Here is a 27,315-nt window from a genome sequence, read left to right as displayed (position 1 = left end):
TAAAATAAAATAAAATAGGGGCCCCTGGGTGGCTCTGTCGGTTGAGCATCCGACTTTGGCTCAGGTCATGATCTCTCGGTATATGAGTTCAAGCCCCATGTCGGGCTCTGTGCTGACAGCCTGGAGCCTGCTTCGGATTCTGTGTCTCCCTCTCTCTGCCCCTCCCCCGCTCATGCTCTGTCTCTCTCTGTCTTAAAAACAAATAAGCATTAAAAAAAATTTTTTTAATAAAATAAAATGAAGAGGAAATTAGGACACAGACATGCACAGAGGGAAGACCATGTGAAGACATAAGGAGACGATGGTCACCTGCAAGCCAAGGAAAGAGGACTTGGAAAAAAAACCAATCCTGTCTACACCTTGATCTCAGACCGCTGAACTCCAGAGCTATGAGAAAATAGATTTCTGTTGTTTATAGTCCCCGTGGCGCATCTGGTGGTCTCCCCCTGAGAAAGTGTGAGTCCTGGGGTGGGGGTGGGGGGATGATAACTGATTGACCTCAGTAATCTCAGAACCTTGTGCTGTGGCTGGCGTTTCAACGTTGAAGGCAAAGTAAGGGAAGAGAAGAAGCCGGAGAGGAAAGAACGAAAGGAGAAAAGAAAAGGCAAAAAGATGAGGACAAACACTCGAGCATAAGAGATCCCAAGACGATCTGTGCTTCAAAAAAAAAAAAAGAAAGAAAGAAATGTGCATTCTACCCACACCATAAAAGTAGCCCTTACAACCTCAGGCTGGAGCTGAGGCTTGTTCAATGAGTGCTTCATGCAAACCTGCAGACCGCTTCCCACTCTTGCGGTCCTCCTGTGCTCTCTCCTTCCTGTCCAGCCCATTTTCTGCAGCTAGCAATTCATTCCTCCCTCCGTTGGAAGACCACGGACAGAAGCTGAGTCAGAGGCGAAAATGCAACCGCAAAGAAGGAAAGCTACAGTGAATGCCGTGCGCCACGACTCACGTGCCCGAAAGCCACTCCGACAACTATGAGGAACAGAGCGCGCGCGTGGAGGGGGTCCCCTTCGGCCTGGGAAGCCTTCCACGGCCCTGAAGGCACTCTCTGCGCGTGGGTTTCCCAGATAAGGACCTGAAGTGCCAGGAGAGGTAGCTAGCTGGATACTAATCTGGATTTTGCGAGGTGTAAATGCGGCACCTGAAAGGGAGCACCAGACCCGCTGCCTGGTGCGTTTTCACTGTTGATGCTAAGCACACATCGAATCCCAGGGCCTGTGGCGGAGAGGTCGCTGCAGAATGCGTGAAGGGGGCGGGTGGATGGGAGGGCGGCACCAGTAAACTCTACCTGGGAGCAACAGGAAACGAAAATCAAGTCCTGAGAAGTGGTTTTTAATACGACTTTGGAGCGGGGAGGGGCACTGGTCCAAAGCAGAGGTCATAGGCTCCTGTGCCGGCCCCGCCTCCACGCTACCCCTGTCAAACATCGCATCTGTCTGCTGTTCACCTTTCCCGCGGCTTTTAGAAGCGAGCCCTGTCCCAGATGTCCAGGAACCCCCTGGGGCCTTGGCACTGCTAAGCAGAGCCATTTGATGCTGTGTCTGGGACCAGGATTTAAGCGAAGCGGGGGGTGGGAGGGGGAGGGCACAGAGGTAGGCGCGGGTGTTGGGGGTGGGGCGCGCTCGGGGAAAGCAGAACAGGTTAGCAATCTCACGACTTCCTGGCCACAGCGCCTCCACCTTTTCCAGTCAGGAGCCCTGGGACGGTGGCTACAGGCTCACAGAGCAGCCCAGAGGGTCCCTGAGGGGCTAAGCTCACCTGAGCTGCTGTGACTCAGCCCACCCCTGGTATGGTAACGGTGGATTGAAGGTAAACAGCTCCCGGCCTCCTCTCCTCGCTGCTTTCCCGACCGGTCCCCCTTTCCTGCCTTCCCTTCAACCAATCAGTGGCATCCCAGGGCCCCATTTCTGTCTCACAGCCCGGGTTTCCTTTAACAGAAGGTGTGAATCTCATGGTCAAATTCACCCTAAGAAGCGCATTACAGACCCCAAGGCACATGCTTTTTGAATTTTGAAAAATACGTCAGTGGAGAGATCGCTGGGGGGGGGACGGACACACTTCTCGGGGTCTGACGGTTTAAGTGACTGCTTCCCGTACACAGGCAGGTCCAGACTGGCTGGAGGCAGGTCTGGGCCAGGCGGGAGAGTGACAAGGTCTGAAGTAGAGCACCAGATCCCTCAATGAATGCCCTCCCTCTTGAGTCTCATCCCCAGGGTCACGATATCTCGTTCTTGGCACGGAGTAGATCCAAACCTACCAGGTGGGGGAAAAACCTTGAGATTTACTGGGACGCGTTCGGACAGACCCTGTGTCACTAGACGCTTAGCTGTAGACCTATGTGGACCAAAGGGGGAGCCTCCCTCAGCTCTCTTCCAGGCTCTTCTCCTCTTCCTGCCCTATCTTGGGGCTCACTGGTCAGAATTCAGATTCAGAAATCAGATGACTTTCCGGGAAAAGGAACCTAGAGAGTAATGAACTGGGGGTGTGGGGGAGGGGGGTGAGGGAAAGACTGTTTACTTCCTCTCTTTGAGTCAGCTCCGTCCCTTCAGAGCTCAGTGCATCTGCCGTGACTTGTTCATTCTACCGTGGCAGCATGTGGTGGCTGCTGTCCCCGACAGCCCTGCTCCTTCTGGGTAAGTCAGAGTCACCTTCTGGGTAAGTCAGGGCCACTCTGGCTGATGGAGAAGCTCAGGACGCCCTGGGTTCAGCAGATCCCACTTCTCAGGTCAGGGAAGGGAGCCCTCCCAAGGAATAGGACCCCTTACCCCATCTCTAGCACTAGATTTAGTTCCCAGGACAAACATTTGGGGGCTAGACATGGGAGCCCTCTGAGGTGGGCATAACCAGGAAGTAGAGGGGGGCCTGTGAGGTCCCTGTGCCCTCACCCTGCGGGGTCTCAGCTTCCCTATCCGTAAGATGAAGACTGTGGACCAGATAGATGCTCTTTAATTTCTGTCTCTTCCATTCTGACATTCTGGGCTTGCCCGCTAAGACTTTTAATTTCCACCCTTTTGGGGGGGACGCGGGTTGAGGTTGTTTCTATGGCTTGATTCAGGGAAATTCAGGCTGTGCCCTTATTTTGGGAGTTTGACTAGGGACTGAGGAGTAAGGATATGGTGTTGAAGACAGGGACTTGGCTGGAGAGGAGAGCAGGGGGCACAGACACGGGAGAACAGAGGGCGGGCAGCGGGACAGCTAGCCATGTATACGCCTTGATTCCTGGCAACGCTGGACTCTCAGGAAAGGGATGGGCTAGGGAATCTACACCCGCTCCGGCCGCCCTGCTCTCTGCCTCTGCTCAGTATTTGTTTCCCTCTTTTGTCTTGCAGTTTCTGCTGGCACGCGAGCTGGTGAGTTGGCTTTGTGCCCTTGGATTGATCAAGCGAGGCACATATATGGCGTGTAATGGCCACAGGGTGTTGGGAAATGCCTTCCGCCTGGAAAGCTGTTGAGGGTTGTCAGGGGCACTTCCCCCGCACAGTGGGGCTTGGCGCTAGGCTTCTCTGGCTACTTTTCCTCAAGATAAGGAGAGGCCAGAAATGGGACTAAGCGCCCTGAAGCCAAGATGCTCTGAGTCACAGGCCAAGGCTGAGTCGCCAACGGTGGGTTTGCAATGGGCTCACTCTGGCTCCGAGCGTCCCCGGGGAGTGCCAGCATAGGGCCTGCTCCTTGCCCTGACCCACCTTCTCCTCTCCTGGCTCCTCAGCCGACCTCTCGAAGGCCATGGTGGTCCTAGAACCTGAATGGAACAGGGTACTCGTCTCGGACAGTGTGATTCTGACGTGCCAGGGGGCCTACCCCCCTGGGGACAATTCCGCACAGTGGTGGCACAACGAGAGCGTCATCCCCCATCGGGCCCCCAGCTACTCCATCGAAGCTGCCAGAAGTGAAGACAGTGGCGAGTATAAGTGCCAGACGGGCCTCTCCGAAGCCAGCGACCCGGTTCAGCTAGAAGTGCACACTGGTGAGTAGGGGAAGGGAAAGGAGGGAATCTCCAACAAAGGGTGAAAGGCGAGACGCTGAACGACTCGGGGAGAGCCAGAAGATGTCATTCTTGAGGGTTACAACTGAGATGAGCGCATCCGGGGTCCCCCTGAATGATATCAGAGTTGTGGTTCTAACCGTAAGCGGGCCTCCGGCAAAATGTCGAAACCCGGGGGGTCATGGGTACGGGACCGCTGCGGGGCGCAGTCCCAGCCGCTCCGGCTCACGTAGGACGCGCCCGGTACCCACGGTGTCTTCCAAAGGTCGGCACCTGACACCGGCGCTCGATAATATTTACTGATTAAAGTGACGAATCTGTTTTTCTGTGAGCTCCGTTTCCTTCTGACTCTCAGACACACCGCGCCCTAAGCTCTCCTCCTAACCTTCCTAACCGCCTAGGGTCATATCTAGCCCCTTCCACCCCCCCATCAGGGCCCCCTCTCTCACTCACTCTTCAGTGCAAATCACCTAGTGGAGATACATGTACACTGAGCATGGCATGAAAGTCTTTGTGTGTTTACAGAATCCAGGCATCGGAAGCAGGTGAGGGGAGGTATTTCCCAGGGATCTGTCCTGGTGGCCCTGGAATCACACTACCTAGCCTGGTGCCTGCAGGGTCGCCTCGCAAGCCTACTTCCGAGGCTCAGTTGCCCACTGGGTGTGGATGGAACAAGGCTGGAGGGGGGAAGGAGGGCCTGACGGAGGTGGGCTCGCAAAGAGTTTCACGGAACTGGGCCTCTGGAACTGATTTTGTTTTTAATTTTTTAATGGTTATTTACTTTTGAGACAGAGACAGAGCACGAGCCGGGGAGGGGCAGAGAGAGGGAGACACAGAATCTGAGGCAGGTTCCAGGCTCTGAGCTGTCGGCACAGAGCCCGATGTGGGGCTCAAACCCACGAACCGTGAGATCATGACCTGAGTCAAAGTCAGACGCTCAACCGACTGAACCACCCAGGTGCCCCTGGAGCTGATCTTTGTGGTTCCTTAGCCCCTGCCTGTCACGCAGCTGACATGGTCGTCACGCTACAGAATTACAAGGAGGCATGTCTCTTACTAATGAGGTGAGAGATGGCCTCCATAGACCAAATAAAAAGGGGAATTATCAACAGGACGTAAGAGAAAAATCAAGTCTGAGAATTATAAATTTGCCTTGAACCTTGATCTAGAAACTGGCTTTAGAAGGCCCGTCAATGAGGGGCACCTGGGTGGCTCAGTTGGTTGGGCGTCTGACTTCAGCTCAGGTCATGATCCCACACAGAGTTCGTGAGTTCGAGCCCTGTGTCGGCCTCTGTGCTGACAGCTCAGAGCCTGGAGCTGCTTCAGCTCTCTCTCTGCCCCTCTCTCTCTCTCCCTCTCTCTCTGCCCCTCCCCCACTCACACTCTGTGTCTCTCTCAAAGATAAATAAACATAAAAAAAAAAAGAAGGCCTGTCAATGAGGACCATATGAAAATGAGACTATGAGCATTAACTTCACCAGGCCAACTCTTATCATTGATTGTTATTACTTCACTTACCTCCTCCTCTGATAAGTCCTCTTTACTTTTTTGGAGATCACCAGTCTCTCTCTCTCTCTCTCTCTCTGCACACAATTAGATATACACACATATATATGTATATACTCTTATAACCATAATCTTATGATAATAATGATGTATCTCTTCACTGAAAAAGTAAATGGATATATGGGTACATTGTCTTTTGATAAATATCTCTGGATAAGTAATTAAGGTTACTTTCTGTTTGGCAAATCTCCCAAGCAGAGAATTTTTGTGTTCTACCAATTTTGTGTAGCGTAAGGCAGCAGACTTTTTTTTTTTTAATTATAGAAAGTTTTATTGTCCTGTTCTTATTACAAAAGTCGTTTGGGTTCAATCTCAAAACTATGTAAAAGAAACTAAAATAACCGTAGTCCCATCCCTCAGAGGAAACCCCTGTTAATATTTCAGCACATTTTCTTTCTTTTCCTTTTTTCTGTGCTTCTGTGCTTTTTGTAGTCTGTCTTTTTCACTTAGCATTATCTCGTGACTGTTTTCTTCTGTCATTTTAAAATTTATCTGCAATGTCATTTTTCATTATTCAGGTCAACCGCCTGGCTGTGACTGTCGTGTTCTCTCTGTGTGAAATCTGGTTACTTGGTGACAGAGTTGTGAGAACGAGCATCCTGGTGATATACGAATTTTCTCTCGAGCAGGCTGTGCTCAGTGATGAGGGCCCTGGGGCCTTTCAGAAAGTAGCAGTTACCATGAGCACTACCATTCATGCCCCTCTTTCCCCTCCTTGACTTTTTTTTATTTTTTTTTTTAAATTTTTTTTTCAACGTTTATTTATTTTTGGGACAGAGAGAGACAGAGCATGAACGGGGGAGGGGCAGAGAGAGAGGGAGACACAGAATCGGAAACAGGCTCCAGGCTCCGAGCCATCAGCCCAGAGCCCGACGCGGGGCTCGAACTCACGGACCGCGAGATCGTGACCTGGCTGAAGTCGGACGCTTAACCGACTGCGCCACCCAGGCGCCCCTCCTTGACTTTTTTTTAAAGCTATTTGAGCTTTTATTTCAATTTTTTTAAGTTTATTTACTTATTTTGAGAGAGAGAGAGAAGTCACGTGTATGCAGGTGCGCGTGTGAGCGGGGGAGGGGCAGAGAGAGAGAGGGAGAGAACGAATCCTAAGCGGGGTCCATGCTGTCAGTGCAGAGCCTGATATAGGGCTCGATCCCACAAATCCTGAGCCATGATCCGAGCCGAAGTCAAGAGTTGGGCACTTAATGGGGCTCTGGGTGGCTCAGGCGGTTAAACGTCCAACTTCAGCCCAGGTCATGATCTCACAGTCCATGAGTTTGAGCCCCTCATCGGGCTCTGTGTTGAGGCCTGGAGCCTGCTTCAGATTCTTTGTCTCCCTCTCTTTCTGCCCCTCCCCTGTTCATGCTCTCTCTCTCTCTCAAAAATAAATAAACATTAAAAAAAAAAGAGAGAGAGAGAGTTGGGCACTTAACCAACTGAGCCGCCCAGGCGCCCCTCCCTTCCTTGACTTTTATTTTGAGTTCTCCTTCACGATTTCTGTAGCAACTCCCGTGGCCATCCAGTGACCTCACTCCTGACTGGCAGGAGTCTTCGAATATTCCTATAATTATCTATCCTTTCTGAAATCTACCTTTCCTTGGATGGGGCAAATCATCACGTTCAAGTGCAACGTTTACTCTTTGATCTAAAGCCTACGGCGGCTGCTTATCAGCTGCCGTAGCAAACCCCAGCACAGGCCTTAAGGACCCTGTGGATAGCTCCTCACCTACCTCATCACTTAAGCCCCTCAGCTCTAACCCTACGGTTCGACGTGTGCGTCTCTCTTCCCCACTGGACAGAAAGTCTTGGTGCGACTTGACTTCTCCTGCGGGGCCCAGTGGCCTTTTTCCCGAAGGGAGCTCTGCAGGGACGGCTCCCAGTCTGGCTCTCCATGACGTCCCAGGATCCGGGTGGTGTCTCCTCGGGAAGGTGTTTGCTCTCGTCGCTGAGGCCTCCGTGTCTTTCAGGGTGGCTGCTGCTTCAGGCCCCCCGCTGGGTGTTCCAGGAGGGAGACACCGTTCAGCTGAGGTGCCACAGCTGGAAGAACAGGGCGGTACAGAAGGTTCAATATTTCCAGGACGGAAGGGGCAAGATGTTTTTCCATAGGAATTCCGACTTCTACATTCCAAAAGCAACGAGCAAACACAGTGGCTCCTACTTCTGCAGGGGGCTTATCGGGAGTAAAAATGAGTCATCAGAGGCTGTGAACATCACGGTTCAAGGTGAGGCTGTGCAACCCTAAGAGGGCCCAGAGCCCCCTGTGCGTGGGGTCTGCGTTCACCCTGGGAAGGCGAGTTCAGAGGATCCTACGCTTTTTGCTTTGCGTCCTGATTATTGCCGGGGCTTCTCTCCGAGGGGTGCTGAGGGGCGTCATTCGCTCTGCAATGTGACGGCAGGAACGGAAACCGCGTTTCCTTCCCCATAAATGCACCTGTCCTCACTGACGCCAGTCAAACCATGCCCGCAAGGGTATGTGCGCACATGACGCTGGCCATCTTGACCTGCCTTCCTGTCCTCTCCAAGCCCAAGGCTTAGCCACGAGCCCACCTGGTGGGAGCCTCTCACCCCCTCACGGAGAGGGCCTAGGGTCGGGGTTCTGGTTTTGTGGCTCATTCATCGTGTGACGGTGGGCAAGCCACTTAGTCTCGCTGCATGTCAAGTTCCCCTTCTGTAACAAGGACGAGTTGACATTGATTGGGCAACTTCCGGTGTGTTGGACACTGCCAGGTGCTTCCTCCCAAGCACCCAGTGACTCTTGACAACAACGTTAGGAGATCACTAGCTAGTTTGGAGTCTACTTTACAGATGCAGAGACTGAGGGGAAAAGGAGCCGGGGGGGGGGGGTGGTGGTGGTGGTGCAGGGAGCGGGAATAATGACCTTTTCTCCAGGATCATTCCCAAGATTCAAAGCCTATGTAGTTAACCACAGGACGAAATGAAATAATTGGACAGACACCAAACTTCTGCCTTAACAACTGTCACCTTTCTCATCCCTGTGCTTCTCCCGTTAGGTCCGCCAGTTCCCTCCACCTCAACGTTCCTTCCACATTGGTACCAAATCGCTTTCTTCCTGGTGACAGCACTCCTATTTGTGGTGGACACAGGGCTGCATGTGGCTGTGCAGAGAGACCTTCAGAGCTCCGTGAAGAAGTGGAAGGACGGCAAAGTCACGTGGAGCCAGGGCCCGTAGGACAAACAGGGGCAATAAAATCGGCACCCCCGAACCTCCCTCTGGATTCACAACCCCGTCGTCCCCAACAGGCAGCTCTGGGGGCAGCGTCCAGGCTGAGGGCCCCTCACCCCACTCCATTTTCTCTCGGTCTCCGCTGGGAAGGCAGGGCTGGCGACCAGTTAGTGGTCAACTGCATCCACGCAATTGCTCACACCGGAAGGCAGGGCTGGCGACCTTCAGGTGCCCACAGTGACGCCCCAGTGAGTAGCCGCATCCCTCAGCACTGAAGTCTCGGGGCCCCACAGATGCTCTCTCTGCACGACTGCCCCGTCACAGCAGCGCGACAATGCAGAATCTGGATGGTGACCTAACATGCGAACGTTGTTCTTAAATAGCCGAATATGTAGGTAAGAGAATTATGGCTGAGGGCCGGCTGGCTGATGGTCTACACTTGTGAGGCACACTAAAGCTCCTTCCAGACAGATCGTGGGGGCTGTGGGGGGTCTAGGGGAGACGGCAGAACCAGTGAAGCGGGTGACTGAGAAAGAGCACGGCAGTCCAGGACAGATCAGAGAAGACCCCTGTCTTCCTAGGATATGAGCCATGGTGTGGGTGGCAGACAGATCACAGGGGTGGTATAGAATTGAGTTTTTCAGGGGGGGGCCCATGCCAGAATCGGGATGGTCTGTGAGTATATAATGATGGACGCTCTTGATGTCATGAGTCGAAGACGGTCCTGGAAGGACGTTGGGGATTGGAGGGTGTTGGAAAAGAAAGCACACAACAATCCCTACGTCCGCAGGAAGGAGGGCAGCATGGCTGTCCCAGATTGAGCTCAATGAGCAGAGCTATCTCGGGTCTGAACGGAGAAAACATGGCAGGAAAGAGTCCACTACAGCTGCTCAGGAGGCAGGACACTTGGCCAGGATAAGCCACAGTCAGAGAGAGGAGAGGCAGGGAACAGCGAACCAGCTTTCTGCTTCAGTATCTAATTCAGGTGCAGTTTTGTTTACATCACTCACCAAACAAACCTTGGCTAAGCGATACTCTATGCGCTCAGGTCTGCTGAGTTAAGCTAGGACAGTTGGAAATCCCTCCGCCTGTCAGTGACAATGAGTAAGGGTGGGGTCACCAGCATTGCTTGTGGAAGAAAGCTTAGCGATCTTATTTCTTTGTACGAGCTTTAAGCACATTTCTTGATTCTAATAAAGCATTTTGCAAGATTTTGTGTGCCACTCTCAGCCAGAAGATGGAAAAACCGTGGTAAGAAGACCTGATAATAAAAACCCATTTTCCCTCCTGTTGTCCGACATTCTACCAGGGGTTAGTGTCTAAACTAATCATGTGTCTAAACTAAATCATGTCACCGCAGCTCATGTGAATCAGCTAGTGGCGAATTCACCAGTCCTGCTGAGGCAACGGGCACAGGAGACTTTTACAGGTGGTGTGGGATGGGAGTAGGGGAGGGGGGAAAGTTAGACGTAGTTCCAGAGCAGGTGCTGGGCAGGAGAAGGCACCCCTGGGAAGGAGCCAGGGGCCTGGACAGAGGTATAGGGGCAGCCTAATTGTTATGAGCCATATGCCATAGCTCATAACTGAGTTATGAGCTATAGGTCAAGTTATGAGCTATAGGTCAAGACGATTCAAGCTTGATGTATGAGTATCGGATGAGATTCAGACATAAGGCAGGTGCACTGGGAAACCCTGGACATCCACCTCACATCTATTTAGGGTCTACAATATGCCCAGCTTGAGTCCAAGTGCTGAAGACAGAGATGTAGAGCACAGGGTCAGTCCCGGGAGGAGTCTCCATTCTAGGGAGAAAAGCCTTGAGGAGAGAGTGGAGAAAAGGCTGCAGTGTTCTTGTGGTGGTGAAGGAGGAGTTCGCCAGGCAGAGAGGAGGAACGCTGAAGATCCGTGGGCAAAGATTCCAAAGCCAGATTAGGGTTCAAGAAGGTGGTTCGGCCCTTTTCCAGTGTAAAGAGCCAGTGAGGGAGAAGAGGGAGTTCAGGGGCCAGATCATCAAAGGCACGGCCTTCCAAGCAGAGGAGAGCGCCTCCGGGCCCCCAGCCAGCCGTGGAGGGATTTCAGGCCAAACGAGTTTTAGGAAGCCTCTCGGGCAGCTCCGTGCAAGGAAGGGAGAGGGGAGTTGAAGACAGGAAACCGCCTAGAAACCTAGGTAGTTGTTGCAGTAACTCAAGGGGCGGTGGGGGTGGGGGGTGGGGGACTAGATAGTGAGGAAGTAAGTGGCGGCGAGGCTGGGGACGCAGGTGCCTATTTGAAAGATATTTAGAAAGCAGACTCTCCAAAAACTGGCAACCAGTCGGACGCGGCATGACTAGGGGCCCAGGCTCCGGACAAGCCCGTTTGATGAGTTAGGCAACACAAGGTCAAAGGCGAGGCAGGCACAGGTTTGGTAACGAACTCACCTTCGGATTACCGGTGCTGGCTTCCTTTGGTCGCCAAACATTTTTAGAACAATTTCACGAGGCAGTTTTCGTAGAACTGAAGTCAAGCGGCTAAAATTCTCACTCCTGACCGCAACCCTACCCAGGCGGACCTCCTGCTAGGAAACCCAGGCCACGGGGGCGAGGGACGAGGGGCGAGCGAGAACCTGGCCACGCGGAGGATGCCCCGCGGCTTCCGGGAAGAACACCCACGCCCGCGGTTCAAAAGGGTCAGGCCCCGTCCCTGGGTGGGCTCGAACCACCAACCTTTCGGTTAACAGCCGAACGCGCTAACCGATTGCGCCACAGAGACAGGCGGAAGCCAGGGCCTCTGCCAACCCAGTTCACCGAAGGAAAAAACTCGGCCGCGCTTTCTGCTTCGCCCCGAAGCGGTGCTCGGGGCTGGTGTGGGAACCCGCGGGGCGGTCCCCTTCCGGCGCGCCGGGTGGCCCCAGCCAAGCAGGCCTTTCCCCCGCGCTGCGGAGGCACCTGCCTAGACCTGGGACAGGCCTCGGTGTGCACCCAGATGATGCTGAGAAGCCGCAGCAGCCCAGCTCCTCGGGGAGTCCAGAACGAAGTCTCTCTGTGCGCTCGCGAGTTCACTCGGCTTTGCTCCGGGAGGTACAGTCGACTTTCCTGCTGATCTAGACGATTTATGCGCTCGTGCCTGGGCGAGTGGTAACTCACAATCAGCTTGCTATTGTGAATGTTTAAAATACCGTATCACGTGTCCAGTCACGCCCGGCGAAATGTAACGTCTAAGCAAGGAAGCCCAGTAGAACAAGACTAATCTCCAAGCCCAGCTGTTTTTGAAAGGTTTCTACTCGTGCATTAGGCACCGGGACAGAACACAGAGTTTGTAACTGCCTGTAATTTAAAGACTCTCACACTGGCAAATCCAGATCTAAATATCTGAGGGCAGAGACCCCTCGTCCAACATCACCAGCACAGGGATCCTGGTCAGTGCCTGGCCTCTTCTCTGCAGCCTGGAGGGAAGCTTCTCTCTTGTTCTTGGGTCATTTCGCAGCCGCAGGCTTCCTGAGTCACATCACCTCCGCCCCTGGCCCCCCGAACCCCTCAACCAAGCCACACCTCTGACGCACCCAGGCACCCACAGGCAGCCCTTCTCTGTGGTGCCAAGTCCCCACCCTCCGCCCAGAACCTTCTCTTCCTTCTACACCTCTGCGCCCTACTCAGTGGATTCCAGTGTGGGTGCAGGTCGGTGTCCAATGCTCTTCAGAGAATGAGAATACACAATACCCATATAGGCCCAAATTATGTGTGTGTGTGTGTGTGTGTGTGTGTGTGTGTATCTCAGAGAAGTTTGCCAAAAGAACTCTATATTGAGATTACCTTTTTTTACACTTTTAAGTTTGTTTTAAAATGTTCTTTGTTTTATACAAAGCAGTGTCTGCGGTTGTTTTTATTAATTTCCTAATTCGGCAAAATAAAAAGTTGGCAACTCTATATTGGTCACCAACATTTTAGGGGAAATTCTACTTATCTGCAAAGTCCCAAGTTTGGGAACCGCTACTCTCACCTTCACCTGTTTATTGGATTGGCAGAAGAAATTAAAAATTACTTTCCAGTTTATTCTAAACACACATACATTTCCCATGTTTCGCTTTGCAAGTACAGGACAACAATCTAAAAGAAGGCAAAAAAAAAATACAAGAAAAACTGAGTTATTAAAAAAGAAAGTACAGGGGTGCCTGGGTGGCTCAGTCGGTTGAGTGACTGACTTCAGATCAGGTCCTGATCTCACACCTCATGAGTTCGAGCCCTGCATCAGGCTCTGTGCTGACAGCTCGGAGCCTGGAGACTGCCTCAGACTATGTGCCTCCCTCTCTCTCTGCCCCACCCCACTCGCATTCTGTCTCTGTCTCTCTCAAAAGTAAATAAACATTAAAAAAAAATAAAAAAGAAAGTACAAAATGGGATGATGAAATAAATCCAAATATATCAGTAATCACAATAAATATAAATGGAGAAAATTTGCCAGTGAGAGTGGATTTTTTTTAATATATTTTATTCTGTTTTAGACGAATGACATTAAAACAGAAAAAAAAAAACACAGAAAGACTGAATGGAAAAGAATGGAAAAAGATATGACAGGAACAGTCTAAAAGAAAGTTGGCACATAGCTAAGTAATACCAGACAAAATAAAGTTTAAGAAATAATGCATCATAAGGGATAAAGATGTCGCCACATGATGATTCAAGGTTAAACTATGATAAACATATAACAATTCTAAATACATGTGTATCTAATAAAATGATGTTAAAACATAGAAGCAAGAATTATTAGACCTCTGAGAGAAAACTGACAAATTCATCTATAGTTGATTCTTCAAATTCTACAGTGAGAGAATTCAACTTACTATTCTCAGCATTCAATAGGTCAAGCAGAGAGAAAAAAATTAAGCATATGAACACAATTAATAAGCTTGGTTTAAAATATATATATTTAGGGGCGCCTTAGTGGCTCAGTTAGTTGGGCCTCCGGCTTCCGCTCAGGTCATGATCTTGCTGCCCGTGGGCCCGAGCCCTGCATTGGGCTCTGTGCTGACAGTTCAGAGCCTGGAGCTTGCTTTGGATTCTGTGTCTCCCTCTCTCTCTGCCCTTCTCCCACTCGTGCTGTCTCTCTCTCTCAAAAATCAGTAAACATTAAAAAAAATTTAAATATATATCATTAGAACTCTGCAACCAATAATTTTTGGCTACATAGTCTTCTCAAACATTTGCAAAAATTCACTTCATTATAACGTATGCTTTTAAAATAATTCATGGATCAAAGAGAAATTGAGTGGAAATTGAAAAATACTTAGATCCGGTCGCCTGGGTGACTCAGTCCGTTGAGCCCCTGACTTCGGCTCAGGTCATGACCTCATGGTTTATGAGTTCAAGCCCTGCGTCCGGCTCTGTGCTGACAGCTCCGAGCCTGGAGCCTGCTTCGGATTCTGTGTCTCCCTCTCTCTCTCTCCCCTCCCCCATTCATGTTCTGTCTCTCTCTGTCTCAGAAATAAATAAACATTAAAAAAAATTAAAGAAAAGAAAAATGCTTAGATGGAGTAGTAACAAATATATAACATACCCAAACTGTTGATTGTTCAGGGTTTTACATGTGCACCAGGGAAAAGGAACGCTATACCGACCTTCAATGCTTAGCATACATATTGCACGGGATCTGCGGGTCAATAAGTCTGCTAGAAAAACAACGACGATGACGACAACAGAAAACTTTTGGAAGACAGTTAATCCTGTGACAAGGAGGGAAATGTATAGACGGTAACATTCTGATCGGTCAGTGCCATACCCCTTAACTCCCCCTCAGAAAGAATCGTCATCTGGGTTCTGCTTTGGCTGTCCCTAGACACCAGAAAGCCAGTCCCCATGCCACTGCTGGCCAACTCTAAAGAATTCTACATGAGTGGGGCGCCTGGGTGGCGCAGTCGGTTAAGCGTCCGACTTCAGCCAGGTCACGATCTCGCGGTCCGTGAGTTTGAGCCCCGCGTCGGGCTCTGGGCTGATGGCTCAGAGCCTGGAGCCTGTTTCCGATTCTGTGTCTCCCTCTCTCTCTGCCCCTCGCGCCCCTCGCCCGTTCATGCTCTGTCTCTCTCTGTCCCAAAAATAATAGTTGAAAAAATAAATAAATAAATTAAAAAAAAATAAAAAATAAATAAAAAAAAAAAAAAAAAAAAAAGAATTCTACATGAGCACTGTCAAGAGGCAGCTCAATGCCTCCCAACCTACGGGTCCAATTTAAGCCAGCCTACTGCAAGCCCTGGTGATAGGACTGTCCTGTCCCAGGACAGGGCCACCCGAACCCTGGTCCAGTTAACAAAGGCCCAGTGTCAGTTTGGCTCCAGTTTGGCTCCCCGACACTGTGGCTGTCTGCTACCACTCATTACTACTCAGGAGTCACCCTTGCCTGTGGCCACTTGTGGGAACCACAGCCTACACCCAAACTTGGTACCGAGAGTCAGGAAATAACAGAGAGAACGGGCAGGCGGTAACGCGTCACACAAAGTATCAGCCACATGTTGTGGCCTCTGCTGGCCGTCCTGTGATAGGATGGAGACTGGGACGCAGACTGGAACATAGGGGAAATTGGGGGCTAACAGGTGACGGAGGGGCAGGTGCCCCTTTTCCCCATCTGTATTGTGGTTCACCTTCATTTCATGGAACAGGTTTGTTTGTTTTTCAAACCCCAAACATCCTCCCACCGCGGGTAATTGTTTTAGTAATAAAGAAGATAATTAATGCTTGCTCATCGCCAGACACCATTCTAAACACTTATTAACTCATCTGAGAATTATAATCGTCATCATTACCCCCTTTTACATATGAGGAAACTGAGAGAAGGGGAGCCAAGTTCAAACACGGGAAGCACAACAGAGCCCATGTACCTCACAATCCCGTTAGTTGCCTCGTCCAGCCTGATGACACATATCATTCCAATAAATGACTATTGTGTGATGGAGAAAACAGATCTAAACAACCCTCAAACAGTATTTCAAAGGCTGGAAAAAAAAAAAACTTATCACGATTGCTGTTAGTTTAACAGAAGATGACAAAGGATTCAGTATCCTAATTTTAGGAAAAAATTTTCAGCTTACTCACACAAGTCACTGCATGACTATCAATGTATTGGACAGAAAGTGGGGGGATTTGGTAAAGCAGGGTTCAGATAGAGGCATCATTTAGCCAGTGACAGCTGTATCAAACAAAACCAACAATTATGAAAAATCAAACAATTTGGAGATGATTTGAAAGGTTAAATAGGATTTGCACGACAACTTACGTTGCCTGGAAATCGGTTTTATGAGACGCGTAAACACACAGATCTATACGTGCAGTTAAGGACTAGTAGGGAATAGTTGAAATACAGAATCTTGCAGCTGTTTTAAATCTTCTGAATACCATTAATGGCTATGTGTCTCAATATAAATGAATCCTATAAAAATAATATTTAGGGGGGAAAAACGCTGGTTGCAAAAGAATACATGCTGCCTGGTACCAGCTATAAAACCTTTAAAAGCATGAAAATCCAAATAATACATATATTTGGTAACACATACACATGTATCGAAACTGTTATACAGGCCAAAGGAATAATGAATATAAAACCCAGAATAGGGGCTCCTGGGTGGCTCAGTCGGTTAAGCGGCCGACTTCGGCTCAGGTCATGATCTCGCGTGATCTCGCGTGAGTTCGGGCCCCGCGTCGGGCTCTGTGCTGACAGCTCAGAGCCTGGAGGCTGTTTCGGAATCTGTGTCTCCCTCTCTCTGACCCTCCCCCGTTCATGCTCTGTCTCTCTCTGTCTCAAAAATAAACATTAAAAAAAAAAATTAAAAAAAAAAAAAAACAACAGAATAAAGGATGAGCACAGTAGGATCCTTAACTGCAAACAGCAGAATCTACTGTAGCTTGTTTAAATACAAAAGGATTTATTGAGGGCTATGGATAATTCGCCAGGCATCAGGGAGACTGAAGAAACAGACTCTAGGCTAACTTCCAGGAATAGCTCCCCAAACTGTTCTGTATATCGGGCTACCACACTACCCAGCAAAACCTGCTATAAAACAAATTAAAAAGCTTCCCCAGGCTCCGGTCTCTGGCTCCAGAACACTGGCTGCATTGGCCACTATTTACACCACCCAAATTGTATCCCTGTGTCTCTCCCATGTAACTCAGTTACAAATCAGATCTCACTAAAGTACATCTGGTTGGTGGAACGCAAATCATAACCAGAACCCCCGCTGCAAAGGAATCTACGAAATGAGTTTTTAGCTTCCCAGCCTCAATAGCACAGGAAAGCAAACCAGAATGGTACGGGACTGGGTGCTGAGCAAACCAGGGGACATATCCACTACAGTGAATAAACTGAAAAGCAAAAATAAAATAAAACCAACTCCAAATTAAAACAAAAGCAGATAACGTTTCCACCTCCACCTCTGATGCGGGACTATTAGATACTGAGGGGATGAAACGATCTAAAGAACTTTGTAGTCTTGGGCTACAGTTGTGGGTGTATTGTGATAATATATACCTTGCCACCAAGGATCTGTGCAGCTTTTTGTTCTTAAAAGACAACCCGGGTGCGGGAGGAGGGAGGGGTTCCAGGTCCCTGTGTTGGACTCTTCCCAAATTCCTGTGGAAAAGATCCCAACAGTGGAACAGAGAAAGGTTTATACCATCCCGTTGATCCACGATACCTAAGAGAAAGCATGCAATCTACTGGGTTCGTGATAAACAGCTCATAATCCAAGATGGAGTCAAAACTGTCTTGGAAATCAGACCGGGGCACCACTCACATAGCCAAGTATCAAAAACATGAGCAAGAAGAGACAACAAGGGACAGCAGCCTAAGGGACTGTAAGCCATTGACACCCAGTCATTCACAGTATCTGGGAGGAAGCTTGATATCTTCTGGTTTCACGTTTAGCTCATGGACCCAAGCTGGGACTGGAGTCAAGTGTGTCCCAGAGTTTTCGTGTTGTCTTCTTTGAGAGGGATGGACGAGTTAGTACCCATCAATGATGTCATTTCAAATCAGTGGTTGAGGGGTGGGCTATGCAATGAATTGAATGGAGAACCACCAGGTGGAGGGATGGGAATAGAGTTATACTTACCCATGTTACATCTCAAAATGGTTTCAAAAAGAATTAAAGGGATAATACCAAAAAAGCAAAAGGAAACACTTAAGAAAATAAAGGTAAAAACTGATCTGATATTGGGGTGGGTAAGAGTTTTCTACTTATGAAAAAAGTTAAGAAACTACCAGGGAAAGTGTTTGTCTCCATAAAAATTAAAAACTTCTGTTCAAAAACGCTATGAATACAATTAAAAAGTAATTCCTTTCCATACTGGTGGGGGAGTTTGTGTGGTACTAACCACTGTGCCCATAATAATTATAAACTCTGGACAAATTAAAAAAAAATCTATACGGCACTGGAAAGCGATCAAAGGAGATAGAAAATAAAGAACATTGTATATGTTAACTAACTTGGATATAAATAAAATTTAAAAAGAAAAAAAAAGAAAAGAGGATTCAAGCTATGGAAGGAGGAATCATAAGGGCAGGATCCTCGTTCTGAGGGCACTCTCCAGGAAATGAGACTCAGGCACATAAATTCAGGCAGAAAACCAGTCTTATACCTCATGCATTGAGGCAAAGTTGAAGGCTGCTAGACTGGCTGGATATTGAAGGAGCAAATCTCAGAGAAGAGATAGCCTGATTCCGGAAAACCAAATCTGCAAATAAATCTCTCCTATCTCTGGCTTACCCTCCAACCAAGTATCTACCCAGCACAGATTTCAGGGAGGCCATGGTGAAAATAATAGCTGGAGGGTGAAAAGAGTATGAGGCAGAGATTCCAAGAGCTCCTCCACCAGAAGAGAGAAAAACTGCCGCAAAAGAAATGTTCAAAATTAGGAGATTCGTTGAAGAAGCTATAATGTGGCCATTTAATATAGCACAACGAAGCCATTAAAGTAACGTTTTAGACTAACATTCAATGAATATAGAAATATTCAGGTTTTTAAGTAACACTCAAGTAGCTTAAAAAACAGTACGCACACCGTGATTCCAACTTTGCATTTAAAAAATGCCAAAGAGCTAAGCACACAGCAAAACATTAACAATGGGGATTCCCTGGGTGATGGAAATATGGGTGCCTCTTATTCTTTTGTGGTTTGCTTATTTCCCATATTTTCTAGAAGGACTATATATTACTCTTATATTCAGGAAAAATGTTGTCTTTTCTAAAAATGAGCACATACTGTGCCCCAGGTGCTCCGCAGGGCACTACATCAAAGGACTTTAGAGCCGCAAAGGGTCTCAGAAACTGTAGCTTGGCTCCTTCACGTTACAGATGAAGAAACCGAAGCCCCGAGAAAAATGGCTTGCGCAGAAGCACACAGCTTCTTAGTGACAAAAGAGCAGGTGTTCTGATTGTCAGGCCAGTGCTCCCTTCTGTGGGCACAAGTTGGTCGTAGTAAGGCGGCGCAAAGAGTGTGCACTTGAGAACGCTGGCTGGCCACAGCTGACTAGCAACAAGCCCGGGAGGAAGAAAGCAGGAGCGCCTCCTGAGTCCTGGGTGCGGGAGACCGCAAGGTGGAGAGTGGACATTTGGAATACAGAGCTCAAGGCACAGCCTGGATCCCGGGATTCTCCTCCAGCGGGCAGCCTGAAATTACGCGGATGGGAGAAAGTTACACCCAGTGGCAAGCCTCTTTCAGTGGTAGATCAGGTGGAAACTCGCTTCCAGAGTGAAGAACCAGGGTCAAAATAACCGCAGGACCCGTACTCTTGCCCATCATCCACGAAATTCGCATGTGACGAGCATACTTTTGGAGAGAATCTGAAATCATTTAGGAATAACTTCTATTTCTCCAGTAAGAGAGTGTAGAAACAAGGAAGTGGGGTGGGAGGGAGGAAAAAAAAAAAAAAAAAAAAAAAAAGCTCCATAGTCTCCCCGTCGGGGAATCGAACCCCGGTCTCCCGCGTGACAGGCGGGGATACTCACCACTATACTAACGAGGAACACCGCGCAGTGCGCTTCCAAGTCATTGTTTACAAACTTACTTCTAACTTGCCAGGACAATTTCTTCCGTGAAACGTTACAGGCTGCTGGCAACACTATGCCTTTTTTACTGCCTCGACTGGCGCGTCGCAACCGACGCATGCCGAATGCCCTACATGTAATCTACATTTTCTTGCAGCCACATTAAAAATTAAGAAACGGGTGCCTTTTAATACCACATCTCATTTAGCCCAAGATCTCCAAAATACTGTTTGGACGTGTAACCAATATGAAGATATTAGAATTTTTTCATACTTTGTCTTCAAACCAGTATGTATTGGACACTCAACAGACAGCAGGTTGCACACTCGGGCGTTAAATTTTCATCGGAAAAACTGGATGCGTACTTAGATTTCATAACGTTTACAGTTGAAAAAGGGGATTCATGTGCCCAAGTTGCTCCCAGCGTACTTAGACTTTCTTCAGTGGCTGAGCTGGGTGTCCATTTATTGACTTCTGCTAATTATTTAGTTTACTGTCGTACCTGCAAGCGCAGTTCTCCCGACGCACTCGCAGGGCAGCCGCACGGACCTCGCGCACCTGCACGCAGGGCCCTCCGGAGACCCGGCTCCCGGCGCTCGGCACTCGGTACCTGGCACCCGGCGTCGCGCAGGTTCCTCCAGAGGTGGCAGCGGGGAAAGAAAGGCGGGGAGGAGCGGCAGACAGGAAAGAAAGCCTTCCGAGTCGGACACTGGACCCAAACGCGGCTGGGAGGAGAAGGGCCTCCGCAGCGACAGATGAGTCCGGGAGAGAAGGCAGTGCCCGCGGTTCCTAGTTTGGGTTTAGGCTTTAAAAAAAAAAAAAAAAAAGCATCCCGTGTGGCTTTCCCCAGGAAGAGGAAAAGGGATGCGTTGGCCGGGAATCGAACCCGGGTCAACTGCTTGGAAGGCAGCTATGCTCACCACTATACCACCAACGCTGACGTTCGTAAGTTCTGGGAATTTTCTATATAAGGTAAATGGAGGCCGTGGCTTCTAGGACCACGGTGTTCCACGATTCTGAAGTGCGTGGAGCTTTCCCTTAACGAGAATGGACCTCGGCCTTACTCCTAGTCGATCCTCCAGCTACGGACAGGGACTGGAGGCCGGGGCAGCGCGGAGCCCAGCAGGAAAGCAGACGCCTCGCTCGGCCCAGGGATTTTTCCCGCCCCCTGCTCTCGTCCGCGCTCCCAGCTCTGCCACTGGGCTCGTCCCAGCGCTGGATCCGCGGGGCGTGGGATTCGGTACCGACGATTTGGGACGGAGGGTCTGAAGAAGACCGGCCGGCAAGGGGCCCACCCTGGCGAGAATCCGCCGCGCTAGAGGAGTGATTGGAGGGCTCAAAAGGGCGAAAGTTAAAATGGATCCTTACCGTTTAGGATGGTGAAGTAGGAAAGAGGAGTCGGAGACAGTTTTATTTTCCGTGCTTTGACAAGGATCCCATGGAGAGTTCTAATTTTATATAAAACAATAAATACAGCTTTGATGTATGTTAACGTCATGATACAGTACTGTAGAATAATACTAAAGGAAAATAAGACAACCACAAACACGAAGTCAGGATGGCCGAGCGGTCTAAGGCGCTGCGTTCAGGTCGCAGTCTCCCCTGGAGGCGTGGGTTCGAATCCCACTTCTGACAAAGTGTTGCTTTTACTTTTTTTCCCCACCAACAAATAGAATTGAATTCATGGAGAAGGGAGTATTGATTAATCGACACCTCTTTGTCCTGAGTGTCTACATATGAATATTATGCTTCATTGTAAATATGAAACAACCTATTTTTTTCTGTTATAGGCAGGAGACTGGTCTAGGAAATCAGGAAACAATTGACACTAAGATCTATCCCTAACTGAAAAAAAAAGTGTTTCTGCCTTAGACTCCGTCCTCTTGGTACCTATTTATCCATTCCTTTATCTAACAACAATATATTGAGCCCTTCCTATGTGCCAAGCATATTAGGGCAGGCCGTTCATCTGTCGCGGGGTGGACTGGGGAGACCCCTTGGCCCTGAGGCCTCCGCGCAGCCCCTCCCTGGGATATCACCGCAGACTCTTAGGCTCCTCCCAAGAGAAAAATTCAAGAACAGACCAGACACTGGTTGAGTAGTGCTGGAAAAGAGATCATTAAAGGGAGAGAGAGTGCACTCTCCAGACGTGAGAGCAGCCCGCTCAAGGGAGAGCAGGGCCCAGGGTTTGGGTCTCTATCTTTCATGGACAGTTGTTTACCATGCGGTGGAATATTATTTGGGGAGGGGATTTCTTTGGGAGCAGGGTTGCAGGCCTTCTTTGTCTTGGGCCTGTCTGATTTGATCTGGCTTTCTTCCGGCTTTAGTTTTGGAATGTTGCCAGGACAGGTATCTGACTTTCCCCATAGCTGACCCTGACTCCTCCCTTGCTGGCGTCCAGACATGGGGTTGAATCCCGACTACCTGCTTGCGATAAAACCACCACCAACTCTAATTCAGTAGGTTTGCTGTGTCACCAAAACCCAGGAAAATAAATCAACAGAAAAAAATTTGGGAAAGTAATACAGAGGAAAGGTAAACTCGTGGAGTTGGGTGTTTCGAGAGCTCCTTTTTCCTGAAGGTCACAGATAAGATGCTTTCTGATAGGAGGAGGAAGTGGCTATGAAAAAAATCTTGTTGCCCTTTTGGGAAGAGGGACGAGCTGTCAAGCTGAATGTGTGAGGTTCACAGGTGTGAGATTGGAAGGATCTCTAGGTCAATTGGTGAAATTGGTGAAACTTTGCCAGACAAACTGCATTCTTTGTTATTTACTAGACCAGACCGTGACCTCAGGAAGCTGCCAGCAGTATAGTAAGTACACTGAGCTGGTGGGAGGCTTAGGTGAATACCTAGGGGCTTATTAGAAATGCAGGTCGCGGGCCACAACCTCAGACCCACCAAATCCAAAGTTCCTAAGGTCTCCAGGTGATGCACACGCATCGGAAAGCTTGAACAGCACCGATCTAATTTAGGTGCCTTTGCATAGGCTGATCTTGAACTTGGACTACCCTTTCCCTTGCTTCTCACCAAGGCAGTTTCAGATGAGCACTCACACTATGTCAGACACCGCGCTTAGAACAGAAGGTGTCTACGTTAAAGCCAATGGCAATGCATTCACAAGAGAGACGTGTAAAAAAACAAAGTGTAATCTTAACCATGTGATCAAGGTCACAGTCCCACTGATCGAATTCATGGAGATGGGCACTTCTTAAAAACCTCAGTCTAATTATGAAAGAATATCACATAAACCCAAATCGAGGGACAATCTGCCGAATACTGACCAGTGCTCTTGGAAATGTCAAGGTCATGAAACACAAGGTTGGGAAACTGTCACAGATTGTCGGGAATGATGTACAAAACAAAGGCAAAAGAAAAAAATTAAATGTCCTTACTACCTACAGCCCATTGATAAGGCCTTGAGACAGGCAGAGTGATCTTCCTCTGGGAGTTCAGCTGCCTTGAAGTTGACACTTTGCTAGGGGCAAAAGGCGACCTTAGCCCAACCCCACAGGATCCTGTCTAACATATAAAAATTCTTTTGGAAACTTCATTTTCGCTGCCCCCCAAGATACATGTTGGCAATCATCCTCCAGGCATATGGCCCCCAGATATACATCCGAAGCTTCTCACGACTGAGTTTTTTTTTTTTTTTTTTTTTTACTAAACAGTAAAAAATGACCTTTTCCTAAAAATAGGTAGCCCCCTCAAGGTCCTAGAAACCTTGTTTCCAACATTCCTTAGAGACTTCTGCTATTCCTAATCCCCTCCCAACTTGAACTTACATAATCAGTCACCGGTCACTACCCCAGGACAGCTTTCTGCCCATGGGTCCTGTCCCCATACTGTAATAAAACCACCTTTTTGCGCCAAAGATGGTTCAAGGATTTTTTTCTTGACCATTGGCTCTGAACCCCAACGTTTTCCACATCAGGGAAGAGATGATAACCAAATGCAACATGGTATCCTGGATTGGCTTCTGGAAAAAAAAAATCAGTGGAAAAACATGAAATCTGAATAAAGTCTATAGTTCACTTAACTGTATTGTACCAATGTCAGCTTCTTGGGTTTGATAAGTGCACCATGGTTATGTAAAAATCTTAACATTAGGGGAAGCTGGGTGAAGGATATATAGTAATTTTCTTAACTGGCTGAGCCGCCCAGGCACCCCTGGATATATAGTAACTTTCTGTAGTATCTTCCCAACTCTCTGTCAATCAAAAGTTATTGCACAATAAAAAGGCCCTAAAAAACAAACAAACAACAAAAAAAAACCCGAAACAAAAAACACTTGAAAGTGGCTACCTGTGAGGAATTGAGAGTAGGGCAATAAAATGCTGTTTTTACATTAGAGGGATTGTAGCAAGATTTCATTTCTAAGTAATGGGCATGTATTTTGATTTAATTTGTTGTAATATTTTTGGGGAGGAACTGGGTGACATGGTTGTTATTACAGTAATCAAACTATGTTAAAAAGAAAACGACAGACCCAAAAACAAATAATCCAGTGAAGAAATGGGCAAAAGACATGAATAGACACTTTTCTAAAGAAGACATCCAGATGGCTAACAGACACATGAAAAGATGCTCAACATCACTCATCACCAGGGAAATACAAATCAAAACCACAATGAGCTCTCACATCATGCCTTTCAGAATGGCTAAAATTAACAACTCGGGCAAGGACAGATGCTGGGGAGGATGAGGAGAAAGAGGAACATTTTTGCACTGCTGGTGGGAATGCAAACCAGTGCAGCCACTCTGGAAAACAGTATGGAGGTTCCTCAAAAAATTAAAAATAGAACTACCCTAAGACCCAGCAATTACACTACTAGGTATTTATCCAAGGGATAAAGGTCTGCTATTTCGAAGGGGCACATGCGCTCCAATGTTTATAGCAGCACTATCAACAATAGCCAAAGTATGGAAAGAGCCCAAATGCATCCACGGATGAATGAATAAAGAATAAAGAAGATGTGGCACGTATATACAATGGAGTGTTACTCGGCAATCAAAAAGAACAAAGTCTTGCCATTTGCAACGACGTGGATGGAACTGGAAGGTATTATGCTAAGCGAAATTGGTCAGTCAGAGAAAGATAAATATCATGTGACCTCACTCATATGAGGACTTTAAGATACAAAACAGATGAACAGAAGGGAAGGTAAGCAAAAATAAAATAAAAACAGGGAGGGGGACAAAACATAAGAGACTCTTAAATATAGAGAACAAACTGAGGATTGCTGGAGGGGTTGTGGGTGGGGGATGGGCTATATGGGCAAGGGATATTAGGGAGGACACTTGTTATATGTGGGGGATGAATCACTGAATTCTACTCCTGAAATCATTACTGCACTATATGCTAACTAATTTGGATGTAAATTTCAAAAAAAAAAAGAAAAAAAAAGAAAAAATCAACATACATCAAAAGAAGAAAGAAAGAAAGAAAGAAAGAAAGAGACAGGTCCAAGGTGGAGTCACTTATGCTGGGCCAAGTCACCAAACTGGGGCTTAAATCCTAACCTAATTTCAGTTTAAACCTCTCCCTGAAATTTAGTCTTAACCAGTCAGTCAGGAATTTTCCAGTCTGCACCAATTAGGGTAAGAAACCCCGCCCTTGCCCCTAATAGAGGGTGACCTTATCTGGAGCAATCCTTTCTTTTCTTTTGCTAATAACTTGTCGCCCCACCCTCCTGCCTATAAAAACCTTCGATTTTTTTGTAAAAGGCCTCAGAGTTCCCCTTGACTTGCTAGAATGGACTTTGCCCAATTCTTGAATCACTTACAAAAGCCAATTAGATCTTCAGATTTACTCAGTTAAAATTCTGTCCTTTGACAACTATATACAATATTAAGATGTCTTATCAAGGACGCCTGAGCGGCTCAGTTGTTTGGGCGCCCGACTTTGGCTCACGTCATGATCTTGTGAGTTCAAGCCCCTCGTCGGGATCCGGTGACAGCTGAGATCCTGGAGCCTGCTTCGGATTCTGTGTCCCTCTCTTGCTCTGCCCCTCCCCCGCTCGTGCTCTGTCCCTCTCTCTCTCTCTCAAGAATAAATTTTTTAAAAATTAAAAAAAAAAAAGATGCCTTATCAGGCTTACAAGAAATAGTCCCCAAAGAAACTAAACCATTAACAACAGACTCATTCAAAAGTAGATGAAGTAGTGTGTTTAAATCCCTCTATGGAAAAATAGATCCCATACAAATGAGAGGATCTGAAATGTTTTCACAACACAAGACGATTTTCCTTCTTACACCCTGTGTATGTTTTTAAGGAGAGAGAGAGAGAATATGTTGTTGGAATGCTAAGAAACTATCTTAACCCTGTGAGTGTTAGAATAGGAAGTTACTTAAGCTCTGACAGGATACCTGGAGGCCAGCAACCAAAAAGCTGTGGCAGGCTGTGCGAAGGTCAGAGGCCTGTCCAGGCAGCACTCCACAGGAAGCCCCATCAAAGCAACAGGCCCAAGATGGCAGATACCATAACAGGAAATCCCTGACCAAATTAGGAAGAAAAGGCGGGAAACCCTGCTTCCTGCCCCAAGCGATAAATATTCTGCCCCCTAGTTCACAACTGTCAATAAAAGAAACCCAAACCCCACCTCTAGAAGGCACTCGCTCCCTCTCTCTGTCTCTCCCTCCACCCCCCCTTGCTAGCCTGCTCTCAAATCTCAAGAGTGTACTTTTCGCTTTAATAAACTTTCCCACTTGTGTCACTCGACCTCTGTGTTGCATGTCTGTCCTTGGATTCATTCTTGTGACAAGACCAAGAACTTTTGGTGACTCCTTCAGGTCTGACTGGGTCAAGGCCCCAGGGCCCAGAGTCTCCCCGATTCACCCAGCAACATGAGTATCATTCCTCTTGGGAAGTCCAAGTTGGAAGTTGGGAGGAAATTCTGGGAAGGGAAAGTGTAATATAGAATGTGTATGTGATGTCATCTTTTCTGGGTAAGTTCTCTCAGTGTGAAACCAGCATGGCCAGCACTAAGCCCAGGTGCAGGAAAAGAGAGCAGTTAAAAATGGGAAGTGACAGGTATGGGGCCAAGTGGGTTGTTCTGCAATCTCCTCGTCACCCGCAAGAGGCGCCCCTGAACCAACTGTAATGCAGCCTTGCTCTGGCCAAACCGGCCTGCAGTTCTGAGATAAAAGTCTATCTTCCCGTTGCTCACAGGAGAGACCCAGTGTGGACTGGGTTAATTGGGAACTAGCTGATGCAAGTTTATCCTTGCTCTTCTATCGGCATTTGTTCAACTGGCAGTAAAATTGAGCCCGAAGATACTTCCCAGCTTCAGCCACGTGCCGTAAAAAACATGTATCAGTGAATAATATAACTAATAAATAAAATATATACCTTTTCTCTCCAACTGTGTTCTAAAGGAATAACATAGCCAATTTCACGACATACTGGGAAGTTTTGATAACAAGTAGAGTCATGGCCTGTTTGTGAGGTGACAAGGCACAGGCTCTAGAATCAGGCAGGACGGGATTCTCAGTTCCAACCTGCCCCTCCCCCACAGTTAACAGCTATGTGACCTTGAGTAAATTGCTTAACCTCTGTGAACCTCAGACTCCTCATCTCCC

The 27,315-nt window shown here is 48.1% G+C and overlaps 1 protein-coding gene, 1 long non-coding RNA gene and 4 other non-coding genes across 6 annotated transcripts; 2 read left to right on the top strand and 4 right to left on the bottom strand.

Moving 5' to 3' along the window:
• Positions 1 to 2,548: 2,548 nt before the first annotated feature.
• Positions 2,549 to 9,943, top strand: LOC124509902 (low affinity immunoglobulin gamma Fc region receptor III-A-like). Its single transcript, XM_047076490.1, has 5 exons — positions 2,549 to 2,636; positions 3,333 to 3,353; positions 3,710 to 3,967; positions 7,516 to 7,770; positions 8,560 to 9,943. Exons 1-5 carry the CDS (start codon positions 2,597 to 2,599, stop codon positions 8,736 to 8,738), a joined length of 753 nt encoding a protein of 250 aa, XP_046932446.1. The 5' UTR covers positions 2,549 to 2,596; the 3' UTR covers positions 8,739 to 9,943.
• Positions 9,944 to 11,406: 1,463 nt separating this feature from the next.
• TRNAN-GUU (transfer RNA asparagine (anticodon GUU)) lies at positions 11,407 to 11,480 on the bottom strand. Its single transcript has one exon. It is a non-coding gene; the product is annotated as a tRNA-Asn (tRNA).
• A 7,129-nt stretch (positions 11,481 to 18,609) lies between these two features.
• Positions 18,610 to 20,555, bottom strand: LOC124510368 (uncharacterized). Its single transcript, XR_006961682.1, has 2 exons — positions 20,240 to 20,555; positions 18,610 to 19,359 (listed from the first exon to the last, which is right to left on the bottom strand). It is a non-coding gene; the product is annotated as an uncharacterized LOC124510368 (long non-coding RNA).
• Positions 19,644 to 19,715, bottom strand: TRNAD-GUC (transfer RNA aspartic acid (anticodon GUC)). The gene has a single exon. It is a non-coding gene; the product is annotated as a tRNA-Asp (tRNA).
• A 47-nt stretch (positions 20,556 to 20,602) lies between the features above and the next one.
• On the bottom strand, positions 20,603 to 20,674 carry TRNAG-UCC (transfer RNA glycine (anticodon UCC)). The gene has a single exon. It is a non-coding gene; the product is annotated as a tRNA-Gly (tRNA).
• Positions 20,675 to 21,289: 615 nt separating this feature from the next.
• TRNAL-CAG (transfer RNA leucine (anticodon CAG)) lies at positions 21,290 to 21,372 on the top strand. Its single transcript has one exon. It is a non-coding gene; the product is annotated as a tRNA-Leu (tRNA).
• Positions 21,373 to 27,315: the final 5,943 nt, after the last annotated feature.

The sequence above is a fragment of the Lynx rufus genome, unplaced genomic scaffold (genome assembly GCF_022079265.1).
Source record: "Lynx rufus isolate CCGP_SWC_20201006 ecotype Redwood Valley unplaced genomic scaffold, mLynRuf1.p SCAF_15, whole genome shotgun sequence".
Taxonomy (NCBI): Eukaryota; Metazoa; Chordata; class Mammalia; order Carnivora; family Felidae; genus Lynx; species Lynx rufus.
This window is presented reverse-complemented; position numbering and strand designations above follow the sequence as displayed.

Coding starts and splice junctions, on each gene's coding strand:
- LOC124509902 (XM_047076490.1), top strand. CDS start 2,597: ATGTGGTGGCTGCTGTCCCCGACAGCCCTGCTCCTTCTGG. Junction 2,637..3,332: donor GACAGCCCTGCTCCTTCTGG/GTAAGTCAGAGT, acceptor TTTGTCTTGCAG/TTTCTGCTGGCACGCGAGCT. Junction 3,354..3,709: donor TTCTGCTGGCACGCGAGCTG/GTGAGTTGGCTT, acceptor CTGGCTCCTCAG/CCGACCTCTCGAAGGCCATG.